Here is a 27790-nt window from a genome sequence, read left to right on the forward strand (position 1 = left end):
AAAGCTCAACATCATCAAGCTTCATTTATGAACATCCAAACCACAGTCCCACTTTACCCTAGTAAGAATGGCTATTATCTAACAGAGAGAAAGATAACAAGTGCTGGTGTGGGTATGGAGAGTCCAAATTAGCATGTCCATTATGGAAAACAGTATGGAGGTTCCTCAAAGAATCAACAATATAACTACCACGATACATCAAGGCCCACTCCTGAGTACATATCCACAGGAAATGGAGTCAGCACGACAGACATCCTCATACCCGTGCTGGCCACGTGACTATCCCCAACAGCCAAGAAGTGGATACAACCGGGTCCTTCGGCTGCTTAATGGATTAAAAATGCGGCACACAGACACAAGACAATGCTAATCATAAAAAAGAATTTAAAAAGAATAAAATCCTAGCTGAGCATGATGGCACATGCCTGTAACCCCAGCACTTGGCGGAAAGAAGTTGGAGCTAGCCTGGGCAACGAGGGCGGGGGGCGGGGGCGGGGCGGAGACAGACAGACAGATAGAGACAGAGACACTGACTGGGAGTTCCCCATAACGGCCCTGGATTCAAACCCCAGCATTGTGAGGAGGAAAAGAAGAAAAAAATCCTGTCATTCCTTGGCAACATGGATAGAAGCAGAGATTATTTCAAGTGAAATCAGCCAGGTACAGAAAGACAAGAAGCACACAGCGTCCCTCAGCCGTGAAGTCTCACGGAGCTGAGAGAGGAGCGGTGGCAACTTGGGGAAGGAAGGCCTGGGCCGGGTGAGGGGTTGGAGACTGCGCAATGCACACAGAGCCACAGGCCGCCGTGCCACTGCCCAGCAGGGGGACTGCAGGCACTGTGTACTAAGAGACATTTCACACAGCTCACAGCTCACCCACTTGAGGTACGCGGTTAAAGTGTTCCCAGCGTGCGTATAGACATGTACAACCTTTACGGCTGTCCATTTTACAGCACTTCATGACAATGCATTCTTTTTTGAATTCACTTCTCTTTAAAATTTTTAATGCAATATTTTCTTAACCATTTTAGCAGTTTTAGGTGCACGACTTCAATATATTCGCAATGCTGTGCAACCAGCATCCACTGTTCACTTCTGAAACTTTTTATCTTCCCAAACTGAAACTGTACCCGGGAAACATTAACTCCTCATTCCTCCCTCCTCCCGGCCTTGGCAACCGCTGTTCTACCTTCTGTCTCCATGTGTGGGCCACTGTGGTACCTCACAAGCAGATCACAGTGTGTGTCCTGGACTGCAGATAATTATAATGTCGTGTACTCTTTTAAAGGCTGGAAGAATTTGAAACTTTTCACCATAAAGAAATGAAATGCTTGAAGATGTTTCACCTGATGAAAACATTATGCAATGTATACATGTATCAAAACATCACATGGTACCCCATTAATGTGTACAATATTGCAAGTTTTTATGGCTCAGTTAAAAAAGAATACTTACATTTCACTGCCCACAAACTATTCCAAAAAGGATACCATAATCTGATGGTACACATTTGTCAAAGGTGCACCACATGCAATGTGTCACTCACTCCAATGACTAATAACTGTTGTTCATCCACAAGATCGGCTAGTACTGGTGCCCTGTACACAGGTATCTCACCATTCACACAATGAGAGAAAGAAGGGTAAGCGAGTCAAGTGTAGGAAAATGAATGCACATGAGACCATAGTGCTAAGTGAAATACACCAGACACACAAGCTTATATATCACATGCTTTCTCTTACATGAGAAACTTTAAACTACAAATACATGACAAAATGAAAGACAGGTATAGGAGGTAGGGGACAGGGCTTTCTCAAATGGTAAGGGGATCCTGAGATGGAGAGTGAGAGAGGGGAGGGAAAGCGGATTAAAAAAGGGAATCAAGATGTGTTATATACACATAACAATTCCACCCAAGGAATGTAAACATTATCTACTGCACCTATGTGCTAATAAAAATATATTTTTAAAATTTAGGGAGATCTGTTGGATATTTCTACATTTCTTTTCAGTTATAAAGAGATCTAAGATCATCTCTTTTGCTTTTGTTTTGTTTGGTGTTTTTTGTTTTGGGGCGTGGGTACCGGGGATCAAACTTGGATCTCGCGCTTGCAAGGCAGGTGTCGGAACCACTGAGCTAAATCCCTGGTCCCTGTTTAGTTTTTTTGAGACAAGATCTCACTATGCAATTCAGGCCGGCCTTGAACTCACTGTGATCCTCCTGCCTCAGCCTCCCGGGTGCTGGGATTGCAGACATGGTCACTTCGCCCACCTGATCATCTTAAATACTGCAGTGACATAAATTCCAATTTAGTTGAAACCACGAATGCAACCCAATCTTAATCACATTAGGAAATACAGGTGGATATTAACTTTCGATCCTTAGCCTCCCAGAAAATAAATGCATGGATTAAATGGAAGAATGAAAAAAATACAAAAATAAAAGAGAGGCCAGGGATTTAGCTCAGTGGTTCCACCACCTGCCTCCCAAGTTCAATCCCTGGTACCAAAAAAATAAATAAATAAAAATTAAAGAGAACCTTTACATAAGGTGCTTTGCTTTAGGAAAAAATTAAGTTTTCTCTTTCTTAATGTTACTAAATACTACAGTAAATGTTACCAACACTACAACGTTACTAAATGCTACAATAATGTCGTAATGTTACTAAATACTATAGTAAATATATAAAGCATCTCATCTCATCTTTACAAAAATAACATAAGTAGCGTGAACACTTCCATTTTAGTTACTGGATTTTCTAAGCAGAGGGACAAAATCCTTCTAGCATTAAATGAAAAATACTAGGTAGCCAAAGCAGAGAAATGTGTAACAACAATATTATCTAAGGAACAAATTATTCTGGCATTGAAAAAAATACCAATTCTAACTTTATTTTACTTCCAACTGCTCTGCTTTGACAAATTTCATTACTTAGCATAGGAAAAGGTGGGTAGAATTTTTCAACAGCTATTTCTTATCATTATAAATGTTTTAAAAAATTATTACTGGAGCTAGGTGCGTTGGCACATGCCATAATCCCTCCCCCACTCAGGAGGCTGAGGCAGGAGGATCACTATGAGTTCGGGGCCAGCCTGGGCTACTACTTAGTGAGTTCAAGGCCAGCCTAAGTGACATAGTGAGACCTTGTCTCAAAACAAAACAAAACAAAACAAACAAAAATTTAAAAATTATTACTGGCGATCTAACATTCAGCTCTGTTATATGTCAGCTAAATTAATTTCTTTGCAATTACTACCTGGAAAACAACTTTAAAAATCAGGAATTCTATTCTATTCACTGTAAAAGAAAGGTGTAGTTCAGCTTGCCGAGCATCCCCACTGTGGAAGGGGGTACAACTGCGGAAGGGGCCACGCGTAAGTGAGGTGTCACATCCGAAACTGCCTCGCCCTCCACCCTTGTTTAAGTCTCCACTATATAATACTCCCTTGATTCCTTAAGAAATAATTTGGTTGAGGGCTTTTCCTCACTAAGGACTTTATGCTTGTACCAGCCCAATCCAAAAACACTTCTCTGCCAGAGGAGGGAAGAAAACTAAGAGCAGAATAAGGGAAAACAGACACAAGAGATGAATTAAGACCAAAGTTAGTCTCTTGGAAGACAACACACCAACACACCCACATGCACACACACAAAAGCAAATACACAAACCTCAGGTAAAAGTAATCAAAAGACAAAGTTGTGAATAAGCAAGATTATTAATGAAAGGAAGAAATCAATGCAAGTGGAGATTTAGGGAACACAAGGCATTAACCAAATGATCAAAGCTGTCACCCATAAGTCATGTTGATGTTGTCTACTCCTTACTGACATGATGAGAAAGAAGGCACAATACCTGTGGTGTTTCCCCCTCAAAACTCATAATCTCAGTCTAATCATGAGAAACTATCAGAAAAACTAAAATTGACAAATATCTTACAAATACCTCCTCTTTAAAGGTGTCCAGAGTAGGGGAAGCCAAAGAGACCTGAGTGAAATATGTTATGTTTGACCTAGATTAAATCCTGGGACAGAATAAGGGATATCAGTGGGACCTGCAAATAAAGTCTGTAGCTAACAATACTATGCCAACATTTGGGAATATGGGCTGTAACATTAGCGAAAGCTGGGGTATAGAGAACTCTGTATTAGCTTTGAGACTACTTTCTGTAAATAAAGTGTTTAAATGAGAATAATATAAACAGCTACTTCCCAACAACTTTGCAAGAAGCTGTTCACAACTGATTTAAGAAATACAAGTTTTTAAAAAAAGGAAATACAAGTTTGACTAATCTTAAAACTTAAAAAAAGCTGAGACACTGTTAAAAATCTTATGCTGGGAATGGTGATGCATCCTTGTAATCCCAGCACTTGGGAGGCTGTGGCAGAAGGACTGCCACATTCAAGACCAGCCTGAACTACGTAATGAGACAATCTCCAAAAAAAAGTTGGAAAGAAATCTTTCTGTAAGACCAAATATGTATTTAGGCATAGATGGTTCTGCAGGAGTTTTTTACATATTTAAGATACTGATATCCCAATTTAATACAAGCTTTTATTGAAAAGAAAAAGAGGATATAACCTCCTAATTCAGCCTACCCGGAGAAACCTGAAACCAAAGCCAGACAATGACTCTGCAAGAAGGAACGATTACAGACTCATTCCACTCCTGGGCCTTGTACCCTAAATAAAGTATTAGCAAATCAAATGCAAGCCTGTATGAAAACTATAAGTACCAGGCTGAGATTTATCTCAGGTATAAAAGGATAGCTTCATATTAGAAAATCCATAAACATAATTTCTTATATTAGCAAAGTAATAGAGAAAAACAATGTATCATCACTCAATGGAAGCAGAAAAGACATTTCTATAAAATTCAACACCAATTCAAATTAACTTAATTGTTCTCATAAAAAGCTGCTATCAAGAGACTAGATGACAGGGGATAAAAAAAGGGATTGGGATGTGTTGTGTACATGCACCAACCCCACACAGGGGATACCAGCATGTCCTGCACGCAAGGTGCAAAAGGGGGCGGTTTAAGAGAAGGGTGGAGGGGGAAAGGGAAGGGATCGGGGTGAAAAGGGAACGAGATGTGCTGTGCACAGGTGCCAACTTCCCGCAAGGAAGATGAACATTATGTACTGTGCTCGGGTACAGCTACACTAAACTACAGTAACTATAAAAATGTTCAAGACGCATCATCCTGCATGCAGACACACTGCACGTGTGACCTCTGAAGTCGCAAATGAGACAAAGACGCTCACTAGCCACCATTTCTTTTCAAGAGATTCGAGGTCCGGGCCAACACAGTGAGGCAAACACATGAAGGGGGAAACAAGTCATCACTCTTCACAGATCATGAGAGCTCAAATAGAAACCTAGAACTACGCAGAGTATGAGAAATAGAATTGAATGAAATTGCTGAAAATAAGGTTGATATCCAAGAGCGAGTTGTGTTTATTTGTCTAGAGTAGCAGAAAACAGAACAGGAAAACAGATAGAGCACCTGTTTTGTAACAGTATCAGAGGACACCAAATATCTTGAAACTAAAGAAAAATCTACAGAATTGCTATTAGGAGATTAAGGAAAAATGCCAGGCAGATGGCTGTAGCATGTTTGTGGGTACGCAGACCTAATTCCACGAAGAGGCACATTCTCTCCAAGCAAACACAGATTCCATTCAGTGTCAGCCACTGTACTATTGCCTTTCCCTGTCTTTGGAAACACTGGAATCATTCAAATGGTCAGTACAAATCTCTTAAAATACAATTACTAACGGCTGCCATCCTCTTTCTTCTTGATGTTAAATTTTATAAAACCCTTTTTGTAGTGTATGTGCACAAGTGTGTGTGTCCAGCCCCTCCCTCCAACTAGGAATCCCATAGTAAGAATAATGCTTTGACAAACTACTCTCCACATGTAAAGAAAGTCTGCACTTGTGTCTTGTGGAAGAAGGCAGATCCAGGGGGAGTGGCTATTATACACTGCAATTCACTGGTGGGATAATTCCTGTAATATCACCTCTAGCACTTAAGACTTTATTACACTTATATTTGTGTGGCCCAGTACATTCAATTCCCTAACAATGAAGTTTAAGAAACATTCAGGCCATTGTAGACCCAAGGGTGCCTTATTCTGGACTCCACAGGAAAACTTTCTTCGCCCCAAAAAGTGATCAGACTGAAATTAGTTCTAATTGCTCTGAGCTGAGGACAGAGCAGGACGTCACTGCCCCATCAACTGACCTCATGAGAACAGGTAAGTTACTGACAGCGATACTGAGGCAAAGAGGTGGCCAACGAACTAGAAGAATCTGCTCTGTCAGACAGGAAATCCTCCTCAGGACTTAATCGGAGAGGGTATGCAAACCAACCATCAAAGAGCACCGCCTGGAAGGTCTAAGCAATTTCCAGATTAAAAAGCAACAAGGGGGCTGGGGATTTAGCTCAGTGGTCCCCCCGCCTGCCTCGAAAGTACAAGGTCCCAAGTTCAATCCCAGGAACAAAAACAAAAGCAACAAGATACTGTATTTTCCTCAAATAAATATGTTTACATAAAACAAGAGACTCACTTGCTAAACAGATTAAGATGTAAGTAAAGATTAAAGACATGCCAGAATTTTAAAAAAAGAAAAAAAATTATAAAACAACTTCAGAATCCTAGCATTAAGTAAAAATGAGGCTCTTTACAATGAAATGAGACCCAGGCCAACAGTCATGCCACTGTTCATTTCTCAACCGTGTGAGACAGCAGGACAGGACCGACAGGGCAGGTACACATCCCAACTCACTTTTTGACTTCTCGGAGCAGCATTCGAATGAGGACGGCTTGCAGCGGCTCAACCATCAATTTCCTCCACATGTCCAATGCTAGCTGCCAGGAAAACAAACATATCAAGACTGAATTACTTAGCTTTTCAACACTTGCTCAAGATTTCTTTTGTTCTGTTTGGTTTTTTGGAACTGAAAGATCGAACTCAGGACCTTGCACTTGCCAGGCAGGCACTGTGCCACTGAGCTACATCCCTGGCCCTCAAGATTTTTTAAAGTGAAAAAAATCCATCACAAAAATATTTACAGGGGCCAGGCCTGTATTTACAGTGGCACCACGCCTGCCCTGCAAGCACAAGATCCTGAGTTCGATCCCCAGTACCAAAACAAAACAAACAAACAAAATATATATATATATATATAAAACACTGCAAAATTCAAATGAAACTTGAAGAAAAATAAATTTCTCATTTAAAATGGCAGTGATGTGGTTCCACTGCCTGCCTCACAAGCCTAAGGTCCCAAGTTCAATCCCTGGTACCAAAAAAAATAGATAAAATAAAATAAAATGGCAGCGACTATCATAGCAGATTTGTACAAAGGGAGCCATTGACATTAATTAAAAACCTTACAGAAATAACTGACTTATAAAATGCTGATCTATTGTTAAGTGCTGAGTACTACAGACAGGCTATACAAGCCAAGCCTCTAAGAGAAACAAAGGATTTACACTAAATAAAATAAACTGATCAGGCTGTTGGCTGATTTGCAAAATTACAAAGTATCTCACAGAATCCTAAATGGTAAGACAGTTTAAACTGCAAAGCAAAACACCCCTGTATTTACAACCTACTACCAGAAATCAACTTCCCCATTCCATTGCCCACATGTCATCCTCCTCCTCCCTCAGAGATTATCTCCGTCCTGAGTTTTACGTTAAATTTTTCCCTTGGGTAGAGTAGTTCTCACAAATGTGTACCCTGCTCAGGTAATAGCTTATATTCATCATTTGTGATCTGATAATAAAATCATGTTGAATATCCTCCTACATATGATTCTTCCAAACTAAATTGTTACTGAAGCCCACCAAATTGAAACACATAGCTCAATCATTGGCACTGCTGTGTGGGACCCTATTATATGAACACACCGTGACTTGTTTTTCCATCCTACTGCTGATTATATGTGCTTGTGATCCCAGTTCTCTGCTACAGAACAGTGTTGCTGTTCTTGTATGTATTTTCTGACCCCCACTGCAAGAAATTCCTGATACCCAGCTCCAGGCTGAAGGGCCAGGCTCGAAGTCAGGAACACATGAAGCCATACATATGTTTTTCATAAAAAATGTATTTTAATATGCTCTAATTTATCATCTTCCCCTCTGTTGTATTTTTGGGTCTTTGAAGAAACTCTCCCCTGCACTGAAGTCAGAGACATCTGCATTTCTACTTTGCTTCCCAAGAGTTTTCCTTGTCACATGTGAGCCTGTAAGCTTCAATATTTGTCTCCTCTGCAGAGTCTAAATTATTGCAGCACCAAAACTGTTTTGGGCTTGGCTGTTCTGCTCCCCACCTAACTGCGTCCAGCTGTTTCTAGCCTTTCTACTCTATTTCCTCAGTGTAACGTTATTCTGATCCACTGGCAATCACATTTACAGTAAATAAAGCACCGGGTTCCACAAAGACCATACTTCTTGTTTTGCTTCTGTTTTCTTTTTAAATACCATGGGGAGGGGGACGAGGTGATATATAATAAACTGGGATTTTGTACCTATGGGAGGGCAACAGGTAAAGCCTTTCTCAAAGGCGGTGGCAGAGCTACCAAAATTCAGCAAGTGCTTTGACACAGACTAAGGCTTCTTTCACACCAAGAGATACAGATGCTCCATGGTGTTGCACGACAGCAACGCCATGAGGGTAAGGGTCTTCTCTACTGTGTTCACTGCTATATCCTCAACATATAGAACAGTACCTGACACTACTTCAAAATATTTAACGAGTAACCAAATGAACAATGATGTTCACCATGTGTTGTCCTTAAGGGTTGGTTTAATAAATTATACTATATTATAGGAGTTAAAGATCTTGCAAAAAGAAGTATATAAAAAGAACTCCCAGGCATATTAAGCCCCTGAAAAAAAGAAAAAAGGCCAGAAATACAGGTTGTAGGACTTTCTGTATGGTATGACACCACTGTGTAAAATACATCAGCTGCATGTGGTGGCACACGCCTGTAATCCCAGCACTTGGGAGGCTGAGGCAGGAGGATCTCCTTGATTCAAGGCCAGCCTGGGCTCCATAGTGATTTCAACGGGAGCCTCAACTACATAGTATGGGAGCCTCAACTACATAGTATGATCCCGTCTCAACAAAACAAAACAGGATGAATAAATACTCCTTCTTATTGAGAAAATAGCCTCTTAGCTCAAAAATCAGAATAATAAACATATCAAAAGATAATGTGTATATATAAATATTTGTGTGCAAATGCACATGTAAAGTTCAGGAAAGCTACAAACCAAATTATTTCCAAGGATTTCTTCCAGGAAGAACAGTGAGCTCGATGGTGCTAGTACACCAGAAAAGTTTCAAGCAAAATATTCACTTACAATTCTATTAATAAAAAGCAGCTACTGTTTTATTATTCCCCAGTGATCTTTCCCTCTATATCCTTTTATTCCTACAGTTTAATTTTATTAAACATGTGTTGCATTCAAATTTCTTCCTAAACCACCTTCCCCTTCATTACAGTTTCTGTGAACTATTTTTTACTTATTCATTTTCCTACCTTTATAACAGAATCATATTATCTATCTATCTTGCTCAATATGCATGTTTTCTACCGTTGGATGTTGACAATTTAGAATGGTCACCCATTAGCTGTCCTATTTTAGCAATGACTGCAACAGACCCTTGTAAACATGTAAGCTTTTTTCCCCTTATTATTTTCCTAGCACAGATTACCAGACATGTGATTTCCTGGTAGAGAGGTATTAAACATCATAAGGTCTACTGAAAGACACTGATCAACTTCTTTGGAAAAGGAACATGCAAATTAAAAATTTCTACTAATTTGCATTTTAGCTATTTATTTCCATCATTAACGTGCATTACAAATTAATGTGAATTTCCTTACTTGGCATCTTTCTTCCCTGAGCCTACAAGCTTCACCTGGGCAGGCACTTTCTGTCTGTCTGCCACTGAATGCCCAATGCCTGGGTTATTCAATATGTATGAAGTAAACTTGTACAAGAACATTTCAACATCATGCAGTTTTCCACATATAAATTTGCACTATACCTCAAAATACTTGAATAAATTATTTGAACTAAATATCTCGCTGTCTTATTCTGAACTTCTTTAATTAAGTAAGTTATAATAAATCTTTTATTCCCATAAATTTGGGTTTCTTCTCTTTTAGCCCTTGAAGTGTTTGTCTTTTCTACATTTTTACTTTTTTACTGTGGGAGTCTCAATGTTTTCTAAATAAGTTTTATGAGGTTTTTCCCAAACTGCAGAATCATAAACCCTGTCATTCACCCATCATAAATGTGATTGTTAAAGTGCTATCACATCTTTTCTGTTCCTGTTTTATCTGAAGACTCTCAAGAAATTTTTACAGCATTTATTTAACATTTAAGATATTTTGAATTTCAACAATTTATTAAGATGGTCAATTTTGTGTCCTTAGAAAAAAGAAATTGAGGCAAACTGCCTCCACATAAAAACACACTTATGCCTGCGCTCACTTAAAGAATTTGTTACCTCTCCTATTTCCATGAGTGGCTCATTCATATCTACACCACCATAGCCATACTGAAGGTCCGCTTCAGTCAACTTATTCTTTTTAATATACTGGGTGTTGAGATACCTGAAAAATATAAATAATAATGAAGTCAAAATCAGTTAGAAAACACATAACTTGCGGCTTTAGAACACTACTTTTAGGTTTATAAATCAACTGCACGACAGCTGAGTAACCAGCCATTTCCCAGCTCACCCCCCGGCATGTCCGTGTGCATACCGACAGTCGCGGTATCGTGTGAGTAGACACATCAAATCCACTCATTCTTGTTTGCCCAAGATACACTCGTATGTCTTTTTATTTGGTTTATAGAGACTATTTTTGCAAAATTATTTAGTTCAAGGCCAGCCTGTGCCACCTAATGAATTCAAGGACTGGCAGCCTGGACTACATGGCGAGATGCTGTCTCAAAAAAAAGTGGGTTGGGGAGGTGCTGGAGATGTAGCTCCTTGGGAAAGCCAAAAAAATAAATACCAAAAAAATGAAATGAAATAAAATTGATAAGGTAGAAAGAGGTACACAGAAAGGCAGGAGAGTTGAGTGAATTGTGTCCTATTAAATGAATAATGAAGAAGAGAAACACAAAGCACCTTCACTGAAATGTGCAGCTGAGGAGGGATCAGCAAACTGTGCTTGACAGCAACTGGTCTCCAGCTGTATTACACTTCGCACCTCTGAAAGACATCGGGCCATTAAGAAGAGGCCGGGTTCATAGCACGGTGTGGCAGCACAGGCCTGTAACCCCAGCACTCTAAAGGTGGGGCGAGAGGACTAAGAGGCCAGCAGGGCTCTGTAGCAACCCAAGACAGACTGCAGTTCTGTCACAAAGACTCTGGAGACGATGCATCACGAAGCAAAGGAGAACAAAGGAGCTGAGAGCCGGGGCAGCTCTCTCTACACAGTGGAGAGCACCGGGGATGCCCAGGCCTGGCTCCACTGCTAGCCTCTGCCCGCTGCGGAAGTGGAGGCCATTCTGTGGCCCTCACCACAGTGCAAGGCAGGGTGATTACTGGCCCCACGAGGGGTCACAACCATCCCATGGGCGCCATGGGTTAAAGAATCGGGTTTTTAATGCCTCATCCCACTTGTACCTGCTACTCACCAGGGAGCAGATCTCCGGCTTCATGCCTAAGGACAGCCATGCCTCCCTACAGACATCTCTGATCAAGGCTGGCTCACGCGTGCGACAGCAGCCCGGGGGTTGTGCCACTCAGTGACCTCACGGCCACCCTGGCTGGTGTGGCTCCAGGGTGGCCCCTGGGGACACATTTCCCAGAACCTACTCCTGTCAAGCCTATTTCCACACACATGTGAACAGATGAGAGGATCAGCACCAAAGACCCAAGAGGAGGCAGGGCAAGAAGGGAGAGGGAAGCCTAGAGCGGGGACAGCTGAGTACAGGTCAGAAAGAGTGACTCAGAGAAAGGACAGATGGATGCTGAGCCTCCAGGTGAGTGAGCGAGCCCCAGGACAGACAGAGAACGCCCATGGGGCAGGGAGGCCTGAAAGCCAGAGTCAGGCAGAGCCTGCCGAGGGCCTTAGATTTACCCTCTAAACCGAATTTCCACACTGATCTCCACAGAAACTTAACAGGACCTACAGGTTGCAGGCAATGTAAAGAAACAGAGCCGGCATATTAAAGACAGTTTTAGTTTTCACAGACTCATCTTCTGAATTTTTTTTTTTTTGGTTCCGGGGATCAAACTCAGGACCTTGCGCTTGCCAGGCAGGTGCGGCACCACTGAGCTACATCCTCGGCTACAGAACCATTTTCTACATGCTCTGGCTCCCAAATGCCACCAGACCCAGACTAGACCTTGCCCAACAGAGGGGACCATCCACTTAAGAAGGAATGATTTAATTCTGTGCATTTCAATAGTAAGTAATAAAAAATTGTTCTTTCAATTATTGAAGGTAGGCAATACTGTTTAGATTGTCAAGATTTAAAAGGCACACTTACCTATACAAGCAGTCCATATAATCTGCACCCTTGCTATATTCTTCCCAATACCTATGATACATAAGAAGTACTTGTTCTTCAGACTCTAGAACTCTCTATATGAACAAAGAAAACATTTTTATTTAGAAAGCACTAATCATTTTCATTATAAAATATAAGATGTATCAAAACTCAACTTCAAAAATCAGCATTCAAGCATTATAAATTCCATTCGCAAAATGTACCCTAAGTGCCTCCAGTACAAATGAAACAACTGGGGATGCCGGGCATGGCGATACATGCCCACAATCCCAGCACTCAGGAGGCTGAGGCAGAAGGATCCCCATGATTCTAGGCCAACCTGAACTACATAGTGAGACCCTGTCTCAAAAAAAAGGAAATTCTTGAAACAACTGGGGAAAACATGAGCCTGGGACTTGGAAGGGAGGCCTCGATTGTAGAGAATAAATTGTTTTATGGCAAGGTAAAGGACAGAAATGTATTGGTCTGACTTTGACTCTGGAATAGAATATGAAGATCAGTTTAAAACAGAAGGATATAATCCCACTGTCATGTATCTGTCTCCTCAAATCCATTATTTTTGATCAGCCCCCAAACGATGTTAGTATATCATCACCTGACTTCTGTGAAAGGAAATTGATACTTTTCCCCCAAAATGAGTCTTTTACATTTACTTCACAGACAGCTGTTACTTGCCGAAAAGTAAAAATCAAACTGAAATCTCAGGCCTATTTTTAAGAATTTATTTGTGAAGCCATGCCTATCATCCCACCGCTACTGAAGACTGAGGAAGGAGGGGCTCAAGTTCAGCTCAGCCTGGGCAGCTCAGGGACTTAGTGAGATCCTGACTCCAAATAAAAGACAAGAGCTGGGTATGCAGCTCCTGCAAAGGCCCTGGTCTGATCCCCAGTTCCGCCAAGAGGTACACTTACAATGGGAATCTAGTCTGACCATAAAAATACACTGGACTGATGCTCAACAGAGCTAAATGTTCTCTAATCTCAGTTTTCCCATTAATTGTCCATATCTCCTTAGGCAAGACAGGACCTGAATTTGTATCTAATTAGTTCTCTGACGAAGTGCCACGCTTTTAACCTCAGAATTTTAATAATTAGGGCTTGAAATGATAAAAATAACCTACAAATATCACTTTCCTATCAAATTGGCAAATTAAAACAGCAACTGCTCTTAATGCTGGGGTACATGAAGCACCCTTCATCAACTGCCGCTGGTGAGTGGACCTCAAACCTAGAAAATAATATATAATTCATGTAAGTCAAAAACAGGTGTGTGTCCGAGCAATTCCATGCCCAGGAATTTACCCTGTAGAAATCGGGGGCCTGGAGAGGCAGCTCAGTGGCAGAAGGGACACCTGCAATGCACAGGAGCTTAGGTCTGATCCCAAACATCAAAAAAAAGATCATGGGCACACAGTGGTAATTTAACCAGAATGATGTATATGTAAATACCGTTTATAATTCAAATTAGATAAAATGGGATCTACCCAGCAATATGAGTATTTAACAAATAGCACCTCCAAACAAAGAAAAACTTATAAATGCCAATTACTATACATTTATAAGTACATTTACTTATATAAGTAAATGTCATTTACTTATAAATGTCAATTACAGCTGTCAATTACAGCTATCAATTACTATATAACCAAATATAAATTATTATATAACCAAAGCTCACTAGCTTACTATAGCAATTATTTTTTTGAGACAGGGACTCCCTATATAGCCCAGGCTGGCCTTGAACTCACAGCAATCCTTCTGCCTGAGCCTCCCTGGTGCTGGGACTATAGGCGTATACCACCATGCCCAGCATATCAGAAAACTTTAAAACTACTGAACAGGAAGAGCACATTAGAGTACTTTCTGCCAAAACCACTTTTGTGAGCTAATACATGCACACACTAAAACACTAACATGTACAATAAATATGAAATATAAAATACAGCCACTCCTTCAAATGCTGTAAGGCCGTGATCAATTGTGCCTTCTTACAGGTTGCTATCATTTCTAAAAGTATCTGCCCTGGCTACCCAGGTGCAGGATCAGACACTTGCTGAAGCCTGTGCTGTTGTGTAAACTCAGAGCTCAGGCCACAGGGGTTGCTAAGTGAGCTCCCTCAACTGTCGAGACTGTCGAGACAGCCAATCAAAGGCAGAGTGAAGACTCCAGGCCAGGCAGCAATAATCTCCTCCAAGTCCTGAGAGAGCTGAAATGCTGCCCACGGCAAAATGCAGCAGAACCCAGTCTAGGCACAGAGCAGGTCCACAACGCTGCCTCAGCCCAATGTACACTCAACACGGCCGCTCAGGGACAGTGCTCTGCCGCGCCTCACACCAACTCTACCCCTTGCCATTTCAGGTGTCTGGAAGACATCATATACCCTATGAGGAGATGGCTAAAAGGCTGAAAATAATAAAGAGATTTACCAAAAGGTGGAAATTAAATTTTAGTTGTATAAACATCATCTGGAGGACGGCACAGCATATTTTAACTGAACCTTCAGTTGACTCTGCTCCTTCACATGCTAGCTACACGGTCTTGACTAATTAACCTGATTTCCCTTGGAGAACCTAATAACATAATCTAGACTTAACGCTCTTAAAAATACACATTATTAGAAAAATGCTAAGAACCTAGAAAAACCAGAATTTGATACAAGTTCTACAGTGGAAGGCAGTAAACAGGTCAAATAACTATGCAGCTGTAAACATACTTTATCATCTGTATATCATTGCTTACCTTGTGCAAATGCCGAACGTGATTTTCCAAAAAGTTCTTAGTTTCTGTGTATAGTCTTTCTCCAAGCGGTTCGGGATAGGCCACACATAAAGCATAGATATCTCTAGTTAAATTATTAAGGTTTTCATATTTGTTAGAGTTACAATTTTGAACTATGAGACTTAAATTTGGCAATAAAAAAATGAGAATTTATTTTTGAGTTAGGCTTATAATACATGTAATGTTGTTATAGTATGAGTAATACTGTAGGATTACTTAATATATATCTAAGTCAAAGGCAAAATATATAGTCACGATTTAAACATTACTATAATGGGGGCCGGGAATTTAGCTCAGTGGTTCCGGTGCCTGCATCACCAGCTGAAGATCCTGAGTTTGATCCCCGGTACCAAATAAAAAGTTCTTTAGCTGGCTGTGGCTGTGGTAGTATTCACCTTCAATCCCAGCAGTATGGGAGGCCGAGGCAAGAGGAGGATCACAAGCTCAAGCCCAGCCTCGGCAACTCAACAACACAGAGAGACCCTGACTCAAACTTTAACAGAGTGGGCGGGAGCTCATGAGAAGGCCCTGGGTTCAATCCCCAGTAGCACAAAAACAAAATTTCTTATTGAGAATAATGCTCACAGAAGTTAAAATCCAAAGGGGTTTCTGGAAAATCAAATACACAGACACCTACAAAATAAAGTTTATGTAAGATACTATGACATACTGTCCACAAGGAGCCATGGAGGATGGCAAAAGGCAGGCATGTCTAGGCAATTCTGAGAAATCTATCCAAAAATTACTCACTGGACACATTCTCCTACCTCCAAGGATGCAGAACATACAACCTAGCCATGACTTTCAGCATTCAGACCATTATCAGAGATACAGTATAAACAGTGATCAAAATGTCAACTGGTCAGGGGAGGCTTTGGAACACCCCTAAGTCCCTAGCCGGCATCACCAGAGGTAGCTAAAGGAAATGAGCTCCCCTAAGTGAGCCTCACCCCTGCTAACTGCTGATCTCCACCGAGCTGCTCAGCCTCTGGGCTGCCATCTCCACTTTCCCTTTTTTCTTTTTTTTTTTCTGGTACCAGGGATCGAACTCCGAATCTTTCACTTGGGAGACAGGCAGTGGCACCACTGAGCTAAATCCCCAGCCCTCCTTTTTTTTGAAAAAAATAAAAAGACTCAAGGCAAAGTCAACTTGCGATCTGGGAGCCACACGCGGTATTAGTTCAGGTCCTAGAACTGTGAATGAGATTCTGGAAGTTACAGCTTATTCCTCCCCGTGAGGACCAGACTAACTGAAAAGTGCAGATGCAAAGTGAAAATAAGCTTATGCAGGATGGAGCCACACATTTATAACAAAGGTGAGGAAATAAGAAAATGGAAAGACATCCTTGTTCCTGGGTAGGAAGAACCAATATAGTGAAAATCGCCATACTTCCAAATCTGCTATATGGATTTAATGCAATGCCGATTGAAATTCCAACAATATACTTCACAGAACTAGAGAAAACAATCCAAAAATTCATTTGGATCCAGAAGAGACCTAGAGTAGCAGAAACAATTCTAGGCAACAGAGACATGGCTGAGGGTATTACAATCCCCAACTTGAAACTATACTACAAAGCTACTGTGATAAAAACAGCATGGTACTGGCAAAGAAACAGACCTGAGGATCAGTGGAACAGATTAGAAGATGCAGAAACAACTCCAGACATATTCAGCCACCTCATCTTTGACAAAGGGGCCAAACACCCTCATTGGAGGAAAGATAGCCTCTTTAATAAACGGTGTTTGAAAAACCGGATTTCAACCTGCCAAAGATTAAAACTAGACCCATACCTATTACCATGCACTAAACTAAGATCAAAGTGGATTAAAGATCTAAATATTAAGACAGAAACACTAAACTTGCTGGAAGACAAGTTAGGTAGAACTCTTGAAGACATCGGCATAGGAAAAGACTTGAACAAAACCTCAGTAGCATGGGAACTAGCACAAAGAATCAACAGCTGGGATCTCATCTTATTAAAAAGCTTCTGCATTGCAAGAGAAACCACCAACAGAGTTAAGAGACTACCTACAATGTGGGAAAAAAATTTTAGCAGCTGTATCTCAGACAAAGGACCACTATCTAGAATATATAAAGAACTGAAAAAAATCAGAACTCCCAAACTGAAAGACCCAATTCAAAAATGGGCATCTGAAGTGAACAGACATTTCTCAGAAAAAGAAGTAAAAGCAACAAATAAATATATGAAAAAATATTCAACATCACTGGTCATTTGAGAGATGCAGATGAAAACAACACTAAGATTCCACCTTACCCCAGAAAGAATGGCTGCTATCAAGAAATCAACCAATAACAAATCCTGGCGGGGGTGTGGGGAGAAAGGAACCCTTCTCCATTGTTGGTGGGAGTGCAGATTGGTGCAACCTCTGTGGAAATCAGCATGGAGATAGGTCAAAGATCTAGCACTAGAGGTCCCATTTGACCCAGCTATTTCCCTGCTGGGTATCTTCCCAAAGGAATTAAAAGAATCATACCACAGTGATATATGTGCATCCATGTTTATAGCTGCACAGTTCATAATAGCTAAAGCTTGGAAAAAGCCCAAGTGCCCATCAACTGGAGACTGGATAAAGAAGATGTGGGTTTTTTTATAAAATGGAGTACTACTCAGCCATAAAGAACAAGAAACTAGAGACATTTGTAGCTAAATGGATGCATATTGAAGCCATCCTCTTAAGTGAAATAAATAGTATACACATGTGTAAATACTGAATAGTTTCTCTAGTGTGAGAAACTGAAAGTGTAAATAAGGATACAAATGGATGAAATTGCCCAATAACATATTTCTCGGATTGTGTTTCCATCGCGTGTCATATGTCTGTATTGAAATTTAAATTAGGGAGAAGTTTGGCTTATGTGGAGTCTGCTAACTACCTCAAGTTTTTTTCCAGATCATTATTTGTTCAATGTTGGTTTTGGGGATCTTTCTGAAACAAATCACATCCTCTGGTGTCTTGTTGGTGCTTGAGATGATTTTTTAAGTTAACATGGAAAAATGTTTAAGTGCTTTTCAATTTTGTTTTGGTTGAGTTCTACTGTATTTGAATATTATTGTAGTTTTCCCCTTGCATTGTTCTTCTTTGAATGGTTTTAATTTTTTGCATGTGTGTGTGTGTTTGATAATAAAGTTATTTTAAAATTGTTTTTAAAAATTATGAGAAAAGGAAAAAGTGGAAACAAAGTCTTTGTAAACTGGGAGGGGTAGAGGGAGTGAAGGGCACACAGGTAATGGCGAAAAAAATAAGAACCAAGATACATCATGTACAGGTACAAGGACCCAATGATAAATGTAAATGTAAATGTACTGTTTACCTAAAATGTACCAATAAAAGAATTTAAGGGAAAAAAAACCCCACCAAGTCTTGTGTAAAGAAAACAATACGTTATGTGTATTTTTGTTCAGCTAGGAGGTAGAAAACAAAAGTATTTGCTTGCCTGTAAGTTATAGATGTCAATTCCCACGAATGTAAGAATAAGAATAAAACTGAATTTTTGTATTAAATTCAAATCTGTGCCTGTGCTTCAAATTTGCTGTAGAGCAGATGATCCAGCTTGAGCAGTGCATATACCAGGGATCACCACAGACTAATAAGCCAATCATAAATGTTTCTCTGGAGGACTGGGGATTTAGCTCAGTGCTTCCACCACCTGCTTCGTAAGCTCAACATCCGGAGTTCAATCCCCAGTACCAAAAAAAAAATGAGGGCAACAGTATGCTTGGTTTTAAATCATGGAAGGATGAAGTCATTTTTCTTTTTTTTTTTTTTGTAGAAGTCATTTTTCTATCTGGGAGAAATACATTCAAAGCAAGCAATCTTAAATCTCTTCTTGCATAATCACTTTGGATGTACAGACAACCATTAGAATCTAACTCTCTACTAGGAAAGTGTCTGTATTATACACTGGGGCTTGGGAATTTGTCCTAACAGCTACTAAAAGGCAGAACAGCATGAATAAAAATAAAACAAAGAATTCAAACCAAATGAAACAGACCAAATGTAGATGCCCAAATAGCCTGTCTTAGTGTAGGAAAGTATCTCACAAACTAAAGAGTAATTCCACTCCACACCAGGACTGCACCGATGCTGTCATCGAGCCTCTGCTGTGAAGCAGTTATTACTTGTAATGAGGGGATTCTGCAATCACCCTCCCATAATTTCCCACCCTGATATCAGGAACTGCGGATGTACTGTGTGTGTGCAAAAGCAACCTAGCTGCAATTGTAATTATGCATCAGCTGACCCAAAAACAGGGAGACTGCCCTGGATATTTACAGTGGCCCTAATAGATAACCCTTTAAAGTGAACCATCCCCCGCCCACTCCAAACTAGCCATAGGGGGGAGCCATAAAGCCAGCGCACTGAGATGGGACAAGCCACGGGGCAGGGGTGGGGAGACCATGCCATGCAAGAAAGGGAACACAAGTCCCAGCTACCACAGACACGGGGCCTTAGTCTCACAACTACAGGGAACTGAATTCTGCCAACCAACAGTAGTAATGAGCTTAGCTGCGGCCCCTGAGCTCTAGCTGAGAATGCAGCAGGCTACCTCCCAGACTTCAGCTTCGGAGAACCTAAAGGGAGAACCAGTCCTTTCCCACACATCTAACCACCAGGGCTGAGAGTCAGTAAGGGTGTTTCTTTAAACCACTGAGTGTGTGGCAATCTGTTACACAGTACACCAGCAGAAGACAAGGACACTGCCCATACCTACTTTTCACTCAGAATGCCCTGTACACTGCCCCATATCTGGGCGTGAAGGACCAGTACCTGAACCATCCTGCTGGGCAGAGTGGTACACAACTGTAATCCAGCATTCAGGAGGCTGAGGCAGGAAGAAAGCTGCAGTTCTCAGCCAACTGGGGTACACAGTGAGTTCAAGGCCAGCCTGGACTGGACTGCACAACGAGACTGTCTCAAAAGCCAAACAAAAACTATTGTACTGAAGTCTGCTCCACCAATTACTATTTGTGTGGCTATGGACATGTCCCTTCCTCTGCGAGGCTAATTTCCTCATCTGTTACATAAAGATAGTCTTACATGTGCCCCAGTGAATCCACAGGCTTGTTTGAGGTATCAGAAAACATAGAACATACAGATCACAAACTATGAAGTCTTACACGAATGTCAGAATTACTAAAAAAAAAAGCAGAATTACTTTGTCTTCGGGGCCCAGACACAGGCGACCTGACCAATGTTGCTTGCTCACAACTGCAGGTGTAATAAACTTCATAGTTTCATGCGGTTCCCCAAGAACCTCCACATTCTTGCATCAAGGCTCAGCTTTAAAATAACAGGAGTCAGGTTAGGTGTTGGGAACAAGTTGCCTCACTGTCTTATGAAATTAGAGCTTTTCTAAAGAACAGGTGCCCTTAGTTCATAATGGCGAAAGCTTGGAAGCAGCCCAAGTGCCCATCAACTGGAAACTGGGTAAAGAAGATGTGGGGTTTTGGGGCCAGGGATTTAGCTCAGTGGTTCAGCCGCCTGCCTCACAAGCGCAAGGACCCGAATTGAATCCCTGGTACAAAAAAAACCCAAAAAACATGTTTCCATCTCAAACACTGAACTTGCTGTTGAACCTCCACCTAGAACACAGCTTCCACCTGGAAGTGTCTCCCCCAGGCCAAGTGTTAAGGGCTTGGTCCTCTCCCACTGGCACAAGGTGGCACCCCTGGGAGGCGTGGCCTCGGGGAAGGAAGTTAGGTCATGAGAAATCCCACCCCGGCTTCTCTCCCTCTGCCTCCTGGACCCCCGAGATGAGCAGCTCCCACCCCTACATGCTTGCACCGTGACATGCTGCCCCACCACAGACCCAAAGGCAACTGGGCCAACCAACCAGGGACTGAAACCGGGGGCAAAGCAAGCCCTTCCTACTTCTAAATTGACTCTCTCGGTGATTTTGCTATATCCTTCCCCCAGATACCCAGGTGGCCCACTACCTCACTTTGCTGCAGTCTTTCCCCAAGCTCACCACTCTAGGAAGACGCTCCACAACCACGTGATCTAAAGGGGCTACCTGCACACAAGCCCGGCATGCCTTCTCTATCCGTCCCTACCATTTGTCTCCACGATATCTACCACTGCCTATTATTAGGAGCCATTAGACCTTTTAAAATGTGATGAATGTCTGTTTCCCTTATTACAATGAGAAGAGCTGGTTTAAATCACAACTGCATTCCCCAAAGCCTAAAGGAGTGCCCGGCCACATCACCCTGAATGTGCCTGATCTCGCCTGACCTCAGAAGCTAAGCAGGATCAGGCCTGGTTAGTATTTGAATGGGAGACATACTAACTGCTCAGTAAGTATGAAATCAAAGGTTATAAAATACTGGTTGTCACAAAAGAGGGGATGAATGTGGAAATGTAAATAATATATTTGAAAACAGTGACACTGGAAGTTCTCCAATTTCAATAAATTTGAACAAATTTTCACTTTTCACCACTCTCGTCAATTTCAGAACATTTATCAGCTGCCTCTAAAAGGATACGAGAAGCGATCGTTCCATGTTGTTCTCTCGACGTATTCCAACATAACAACTGCTTTGATTGTAGTCAGGAGTTTGTTCCATGTTTCATCAAAATCTACTACTCTTGGTTTCAAAGACATTGTGCAAGTTTAGTGTTGAAATCTGTTGATTAAAAACAATAATGTTGGCATTAATTCCACAAGCTTGGTTATTTGTTTTAAAGCAATGCATAATTTAAAAACAGCATGATTAATGAAAGGAGTGGAAAGAGAAACTGGTAAACAGTAAATACAATAAATGGTGCCTATCATCTTTCAAAACCATACAGACAAAGAATTTCATATAATAATGGTAAACTTTCAATACAAATTATTTGTAAATAAAGGTGTTGCTTCAATGACTTGAAAGCTTCATTTAGTACACTGGAGAAAAGTTGGAACCCAGGTAACCAAAGCCCAACTCCTACCATGCAAAGTATGTAGGAGACACTCAACAAAAAGGTTCTGCCCTAAATCCTTGCAGTTGCAGTCCTGAAACTAGGGGGTGATTTATATATACTTTTTTTTTGGTACCGGGGATCGAACTCGGGACCTTGCGCTTGCGAGGCAGGGGGCAGCACCACTGAGCCAAATCCCCGGCCCATAGGGGGTGATTTATATGCAAGCGAATATAGGAAGACACAAGAAAATGAAGGACTTATCTTCATGAATATCATTTTTAGTAAAAGATTAGGGAGGAAATTTACATTTGCACAAAAACACATAAGGATGAATTGTGGAGTAGGATCCACATGAACTTACGATCTTAAAATGTAGATTTTAAGAAATGTCCAGTGTCTTAGTTACTTTTCTCATTGCTGAGACGAAATACCAGAAAACTAAAGCTAAGGGAGGAAAGATCTATTTGGCTCACAGTTGGTATAGGTTTCAGTCCATAATTGGCTAGCTCCGAGGCAGGGCGGCACCGCAGAGGAAAAACAGTTCACAGGGGCAGAAGGTAGCAAAGCAAGCAAGCGGCCTTGGCAGCTTCTTTCTGCCCCTTTTACACTCTGTCTAAGCTACCAGGATCAATCAGGGCAGTGCCAAACCAATCAAGGGGGTCATTTAGTGATTATACACCCTTACTCCTAATATCACACACTAGATTCAGCCACCTCTGAAAAAGCCCCACCTACGAGGGCTTCAGGCTTTCGGGGGACATCTAGACCCAAACAGTAATATTACTCCCCCACTCCCAAGACTCATGTACATTCCTTTATGCAAAAGGCATTTAGCCCATTTCTAAGAGTTGCCAAAGTTCTAACAATTTTAGCCTTGCTGAAAAGTCCAAGACCAAAGTCTCCTCTGAGATTTAAGGCAAACTCTTAGCTACAAGCCCCTGTACAAATGAAAGGAAAGTTAAGCACTTCCAACTTCAATGGCACAAGACACACATTTCCATTCCAAAAGGGGGATACAAAGGAATGGGACAAAGCAAAACCAAAATCCAGCAGGGCAAATGTTAAGTCCCATAGTTCTATGTCTAGCAACCAGGGAAATCTGTGGCAAGATGTGAACTCCAAAGGGCTTGGGTGGCTCTGCTCCTCTAGCACTGCCGGTAGGTGCAGCTCTCACAGCCTCTCTTTCGGGCCAGCTCTGCTCCCTCCTTGCAGCTTTCCTCAGACGATCCTCACTCCGGGCTTCTCCGAACTTCTGGGGTCTCCACTGCACCTTCGGCTTCACGCTCACAGCTTCACACACTGCCCTCTCGGGGGCACGCTGCCCGGCCTCGCGGGCCTTCTTCGGAAGTCTGGGTGGAAGCTTCCTGACCCCACCACTCTTGCATTCTTCATGCACCTAAAACCAGCACCACGTGGATGGCAGGGTCTGCTGCCAGCTGGAGCACTGGCCAGGCTTCCTTCTCTCTTGGCTGCAGGGGTCAAGTGCCCGGATCGCCAAGCACCTTAAACCCAATCCTGAGGAACAAATTAGGCTGCCACCATTCTGGAACATGGTGCCCTGGGGCTGTCTTCTCAAAGCAAATTCTTTCACCTCTGCAACTAAGGCTGCAAAAGATGGAGTCCTGTGGTTCTTGTGATGCTCTCAGGCCAACTTTTGTCTTATTCTGAAATACTTGACTTTTCCTTGCCAGACTCTTTAGCAACCAATCTTTCCTCTGTTCTATCTTTGCAGGCCACAACTTTCTGGCCAAACTCACAACATTTTGAATGATTCTGTTGGGCTCTTTTCCCTTGATTCTCAACATAAATCTGGCTAAAAGCCCCCAAAAAAGTAGCCATGCCACTGCCTCAACATTAGACTATATGAAATTTCTTCTGCAAGATTAGTCCACCGCCCTTAATCTTAGTATCAGGCAAAGTCCCTGGACACAAGCAAAATGCAGACAAACTTTCTGCCGAGGTATAGCACACTGTCTGGAGTCCAATAGCCAATGCAGTCCTTCTTCCCAGCAGAAACCTCCCAAGCCTGGTCTTTACTGGCAGGATTTCTATCAGCCTTCTGGTCTTCTGAGCTCTGACCAGAATCTGCCATCAAGTACAGCCTCAGGTGTTCCAGCTCTACTTTTTCAGCGCCATTCCCAACCTTTCCAAACTCTTCCCACAAGCCACCCTAAAAAGGATCCTGAACCACATGGTCAGGTATAGTCACAGCAACGACCCCACTTCTCTGGGGCAAATTCTGTCTTAGTTACTTTTCTAGTTGCTAAAACAAAATATCCAACACCCAAAGTTAAAGGAGGAAAGGGTTATTTAGCTCACAGTCTGTAGAGGTTTCAGTCCATAACTGGCTGGCTCCAAGGCAGGGTGACACCGCAGAGGAGAAACAGTTCATGGCAGGCAGAAGACAGCAAAGCAACAAGGGATGACCACAGCTCTTTCTGCCCCTTATATCTTATCCAGGCTACTTAAGGCCGGTAGCACTCAGACCCTTAAACCTACAATGTGGGAAAAATTTTTTACTAGCTGTTCCTCAGACAAAGGACTACTATCTAGAATATATAAAGAACTGAAAAAAAATCAAGACTCCCCAAATTTAAAGACCCAATGCAAAAATGGGCATCTGAAATGAACAGACATTTCTCAGATAAAGAAGAAGTAAAAGCAGCAAATAAACATATGAAAAATGTTCAACATCACTGGTCATTCAAGAGATGCAGATGAAAACAACACTGAGATTCCATCTCACTCCAGAAAGAATGGCTGCTATCATGAAATCAACCAATAACAAATGCTGCTGGGGTTGTGGAGAGAAAGGAAACCTTCTCCACTGTTGGCAGGAGTCCAGACTGGTGCAACCACTGTGGAAATCAGTATGAAGATACCTCAAAGAACTAGGGCTAGAGGTCCCATTTGACCCAGCTGTTACCCTGCTGGGTTTCATCCCAAAAGAATCATACTGCGGTGATATATGCACACCTATGTTTATAGTGGCACAGTTGCAATAGCTAATCTTGGAAACAGCCCAACTGCCTATCAACTGGAGACTGGATAAAGATGTGGGTTTTTTTATAAAATGGAGCACTACTCACTCATAAAGAATGAAAAACTAGAGTCATTTATACCCATATGGATGCACATTAAGGCCATATTTTTAAGTGAAATAAATAAATAAAGTGAGCAAATGCCAAATAGCTTCTCTGGTGTGAGAAACTGAAAGTGTAAATAAGAATCAAAATGTATAATAGATACTGTAAAACAGGAAGAAAAGGTCTAAAGGGGAAGAGGAAGTGGGAGGAGTAGGGGAAAGGAAAGAAGGGAAAGGAAAAAATATGAGAAAAGGAAAAAATGGCAACAAAGTCTTTTTAAATAGAGGAGTGGAGGGGTTGAAGGGAGGGCAGGGGAATGGGGAAAAAATAAGAACCAAAATATATCACATAAAGGTACAAATTCCCAATGATACATGTCACCATATTGTACACCTAAAATGTACCAATAAACTTAATGAGAAAAAAAGAAAGAGAGAAGAGCAGAGCAGAGGAGAAACCTACTCTAATGTATTCTGGGTGTGTCAGGGTCCCCTCATTGGTAAGGCAAGCCCATTTTTGCATGTATGCTACTTTTAAGAGAAGAGTCATACTCTAAAGAGTTTCTAGTTTTAATTTAGCTCAGTGGTGCTGCTGCCTGCCTCGCAAGCGTAAGGTCCCAAGTTAGATCCCCGGTACCAAAATATAAATGAATAAAATAAAATAAAATCCAGAGTACTTGCCTCACTTCCAACTCTCATCAGCTTTATATATCACTACTTCAACTGTTCCTTTGCTTCGGACAAATTACTCTATTTGCCAGCTTCTATGTAATTCCTACCTATGTCCTGGCACTGCTTTAGAAGACAGGCACGGAAGAATAATTAAACAGGTGTCACACTTAAGCCAGGTACACATCAACTGTTCCTCTAGCAACTTCACTGATGCTTCTTTTAAATCTCAGTTTTCAATATGGCCCCAGAGACCTCAACAGAGAAACACACGAGTGGAATAGAGCAGTAGATTCAGCAGACGCGAGTGGCTAGTGAGTTATTCAGGTTCAGGAATACCCCAGGAGAGGGCGACTGGCCAGTAGCCACCTTGGAAAGAGGCCAACTGAGCTCTCAACCCAGAGCAGGTCCAGGTTGGCTCCATCTACCAGCTCCCAGTGTCAGGGTGAAGTAAAACCCAGTTCCAGTTTGCAGGTCAACCGGGGAGCTGAGTTCAAGAAGGCAAGAGGCAAACAAATGTTGCAGGCTGAACAAATCGAATTCCAGCCTCAAAGCCAGAAACCAGCCTGAACTTCAGTGGAACTAAAGGTACAGGTTTGCTGGGACTATCCACTACTCCGCTGTAAATGTACGGCTGGTTTGCAGGGATTCATCAACACAGATATGGGCTCTTGTCTGCCCAATCTGTCTACCAATGACAGCAGAGATATGCCTTAAAGTAGATTTTATTTCTGCACCTTTTTTTTTTTCCTTTCTTTGGTTTTATTTTTCTTTTGGTTCCTTTTCTTTTTGCTTGATTGTTTGATCTTGTCTTTATATGACTGTGAACACTGTTTCTAGTTTTCTTGTTGTTATTGTTCTGTTCTGTTTCTGTTTTTCTTTCTTCTCCTTCCCTCCTGGGTTCTTCATCAGTTTCTCAAAGTTCACATAATCTTCTCTTATCATCCAGCCTTTCTTCTAATCTCTTCCTCTTCTTCTATTTCCCTATTTTTCCCCAACCCCTTTTAAATTTTCTCTCTAAACCTTTTTAAATTTTCTCCCCTGAGGGTAAAATTGTCATACTGAGGGCATGTTTACTATATACAATTTTCTGGCTTGTTTTAGATTTTGTTATATAACCACAAACCTAGTCCATACCATCCAAGGTGGCAAACTAATAGTTACCACAGTTTGTTGTTCTCTAAGCTGTGTTTGATGCTATTGTTATTAGTGATTGTACTACTTTAGCCAATGTGACATTAATTCTAATCAGTTGTTCTTCCTTGTATGCCAAGACTGAGAGTGCCTAAGAGTCATAAACAATACTATAGGCCAGTGCCAAATAGGGGCTAGGCTGAAAAGGCAGTAACTTCTCATGCCCAATAAATTGAAGAGGTAGGATCTTACAACAGACTCAAAACCCAAAAGCCAGCTACACTGGAAGACATCTCTAAGAAGTATCATTTCCTAAGGATTCTAAATACTAGCAATAAATCTACTTGCCATAAGCAATTTACAAGCATCACCACAAGAATTAAACTAAAAAGAAAAAATAAAGAAAATGAGAAGACATTTAAGCAACATACAACCTCAAACTTTCACGAAAGGAAAACCCAGGGAGCAATGAGGTGGAAAAATTTGAAACCCACCCACCTGGACTTTCTGAAGTGGCAACAGGAGAAGTAGCAAGGCAGATGATGAATGAGGCTCTAGGAAAAACTCGAATCAGAAAAAAATCTCTCCAATAACTACAGAGATTGTGACCAAAATGAAATACATCCTTAGTAACTCTAG

At 41.4% G+C, this 27790-nt stretch overlaps 1 protein-coding gene across 6 annotated transcripts in view; it reads right to left on the reverse strand.

The window, feature by feature from the left end:
- Positions 1 to 27790, reverse strand: part of Cul2 (cullin 2) — a 102684-nt gene that overhangs the window by 27739 nt on the left and 47155 nt on the right. For 4 of the 6 annotated variants that reach the window (XM_004861858.3, XM_013078534.3, XM_087206947.1 and 1 more), the window contains 5 exons: positions 21846 to 21986; positions 15295 to 15397; positions 12536 to 12630; positions 10536 to 10641; positions 6792 to 6874 (listed from right to left, as the gene is read on the reverse strand). In XM_004861858.3, coding sequence (XP_004861915.1) covers positions 6792 to 6874; positions 10536 to 10641; positions 12536 to 12630; positions 15295 to 15397; positions 21846 to 21964 — 506 coding nt within the window. In that variant the 5' untranslated portion in view covers positions 21965 to 21986. Of the gene's footprint in view, positions 1 to 6791; positions 6875 to 10535; positions 10642 to 12535; positions 12631 to 15294; positions 15398 to 21845; positions 21987 to 24582; positions 24754 to 27790 lie in introns of those variants that run through there. The other 2 variants (XM_087206948.1, XM_013078535.3) reach the window with 2 other exon arrangements.

The sequence above is a fragment of the Heterocephalus glaber genome, unplaced genomic scaffold, assembly GCF_053883595.1.
Source record: "Heterocephalus glaber isolate CG9 unplaced genomic scaffold, H.glaber_assembly_v1.0 deba00000738, whole genome shotgun sequence".
Classification (NCBI taxonomy): domain Eukaryota; kingdom Metazoa; phylum Chordata; class Mammalia; order Rodentia; family Bathyergidae; genus Heterocephalus; species Heterocephalus glaber.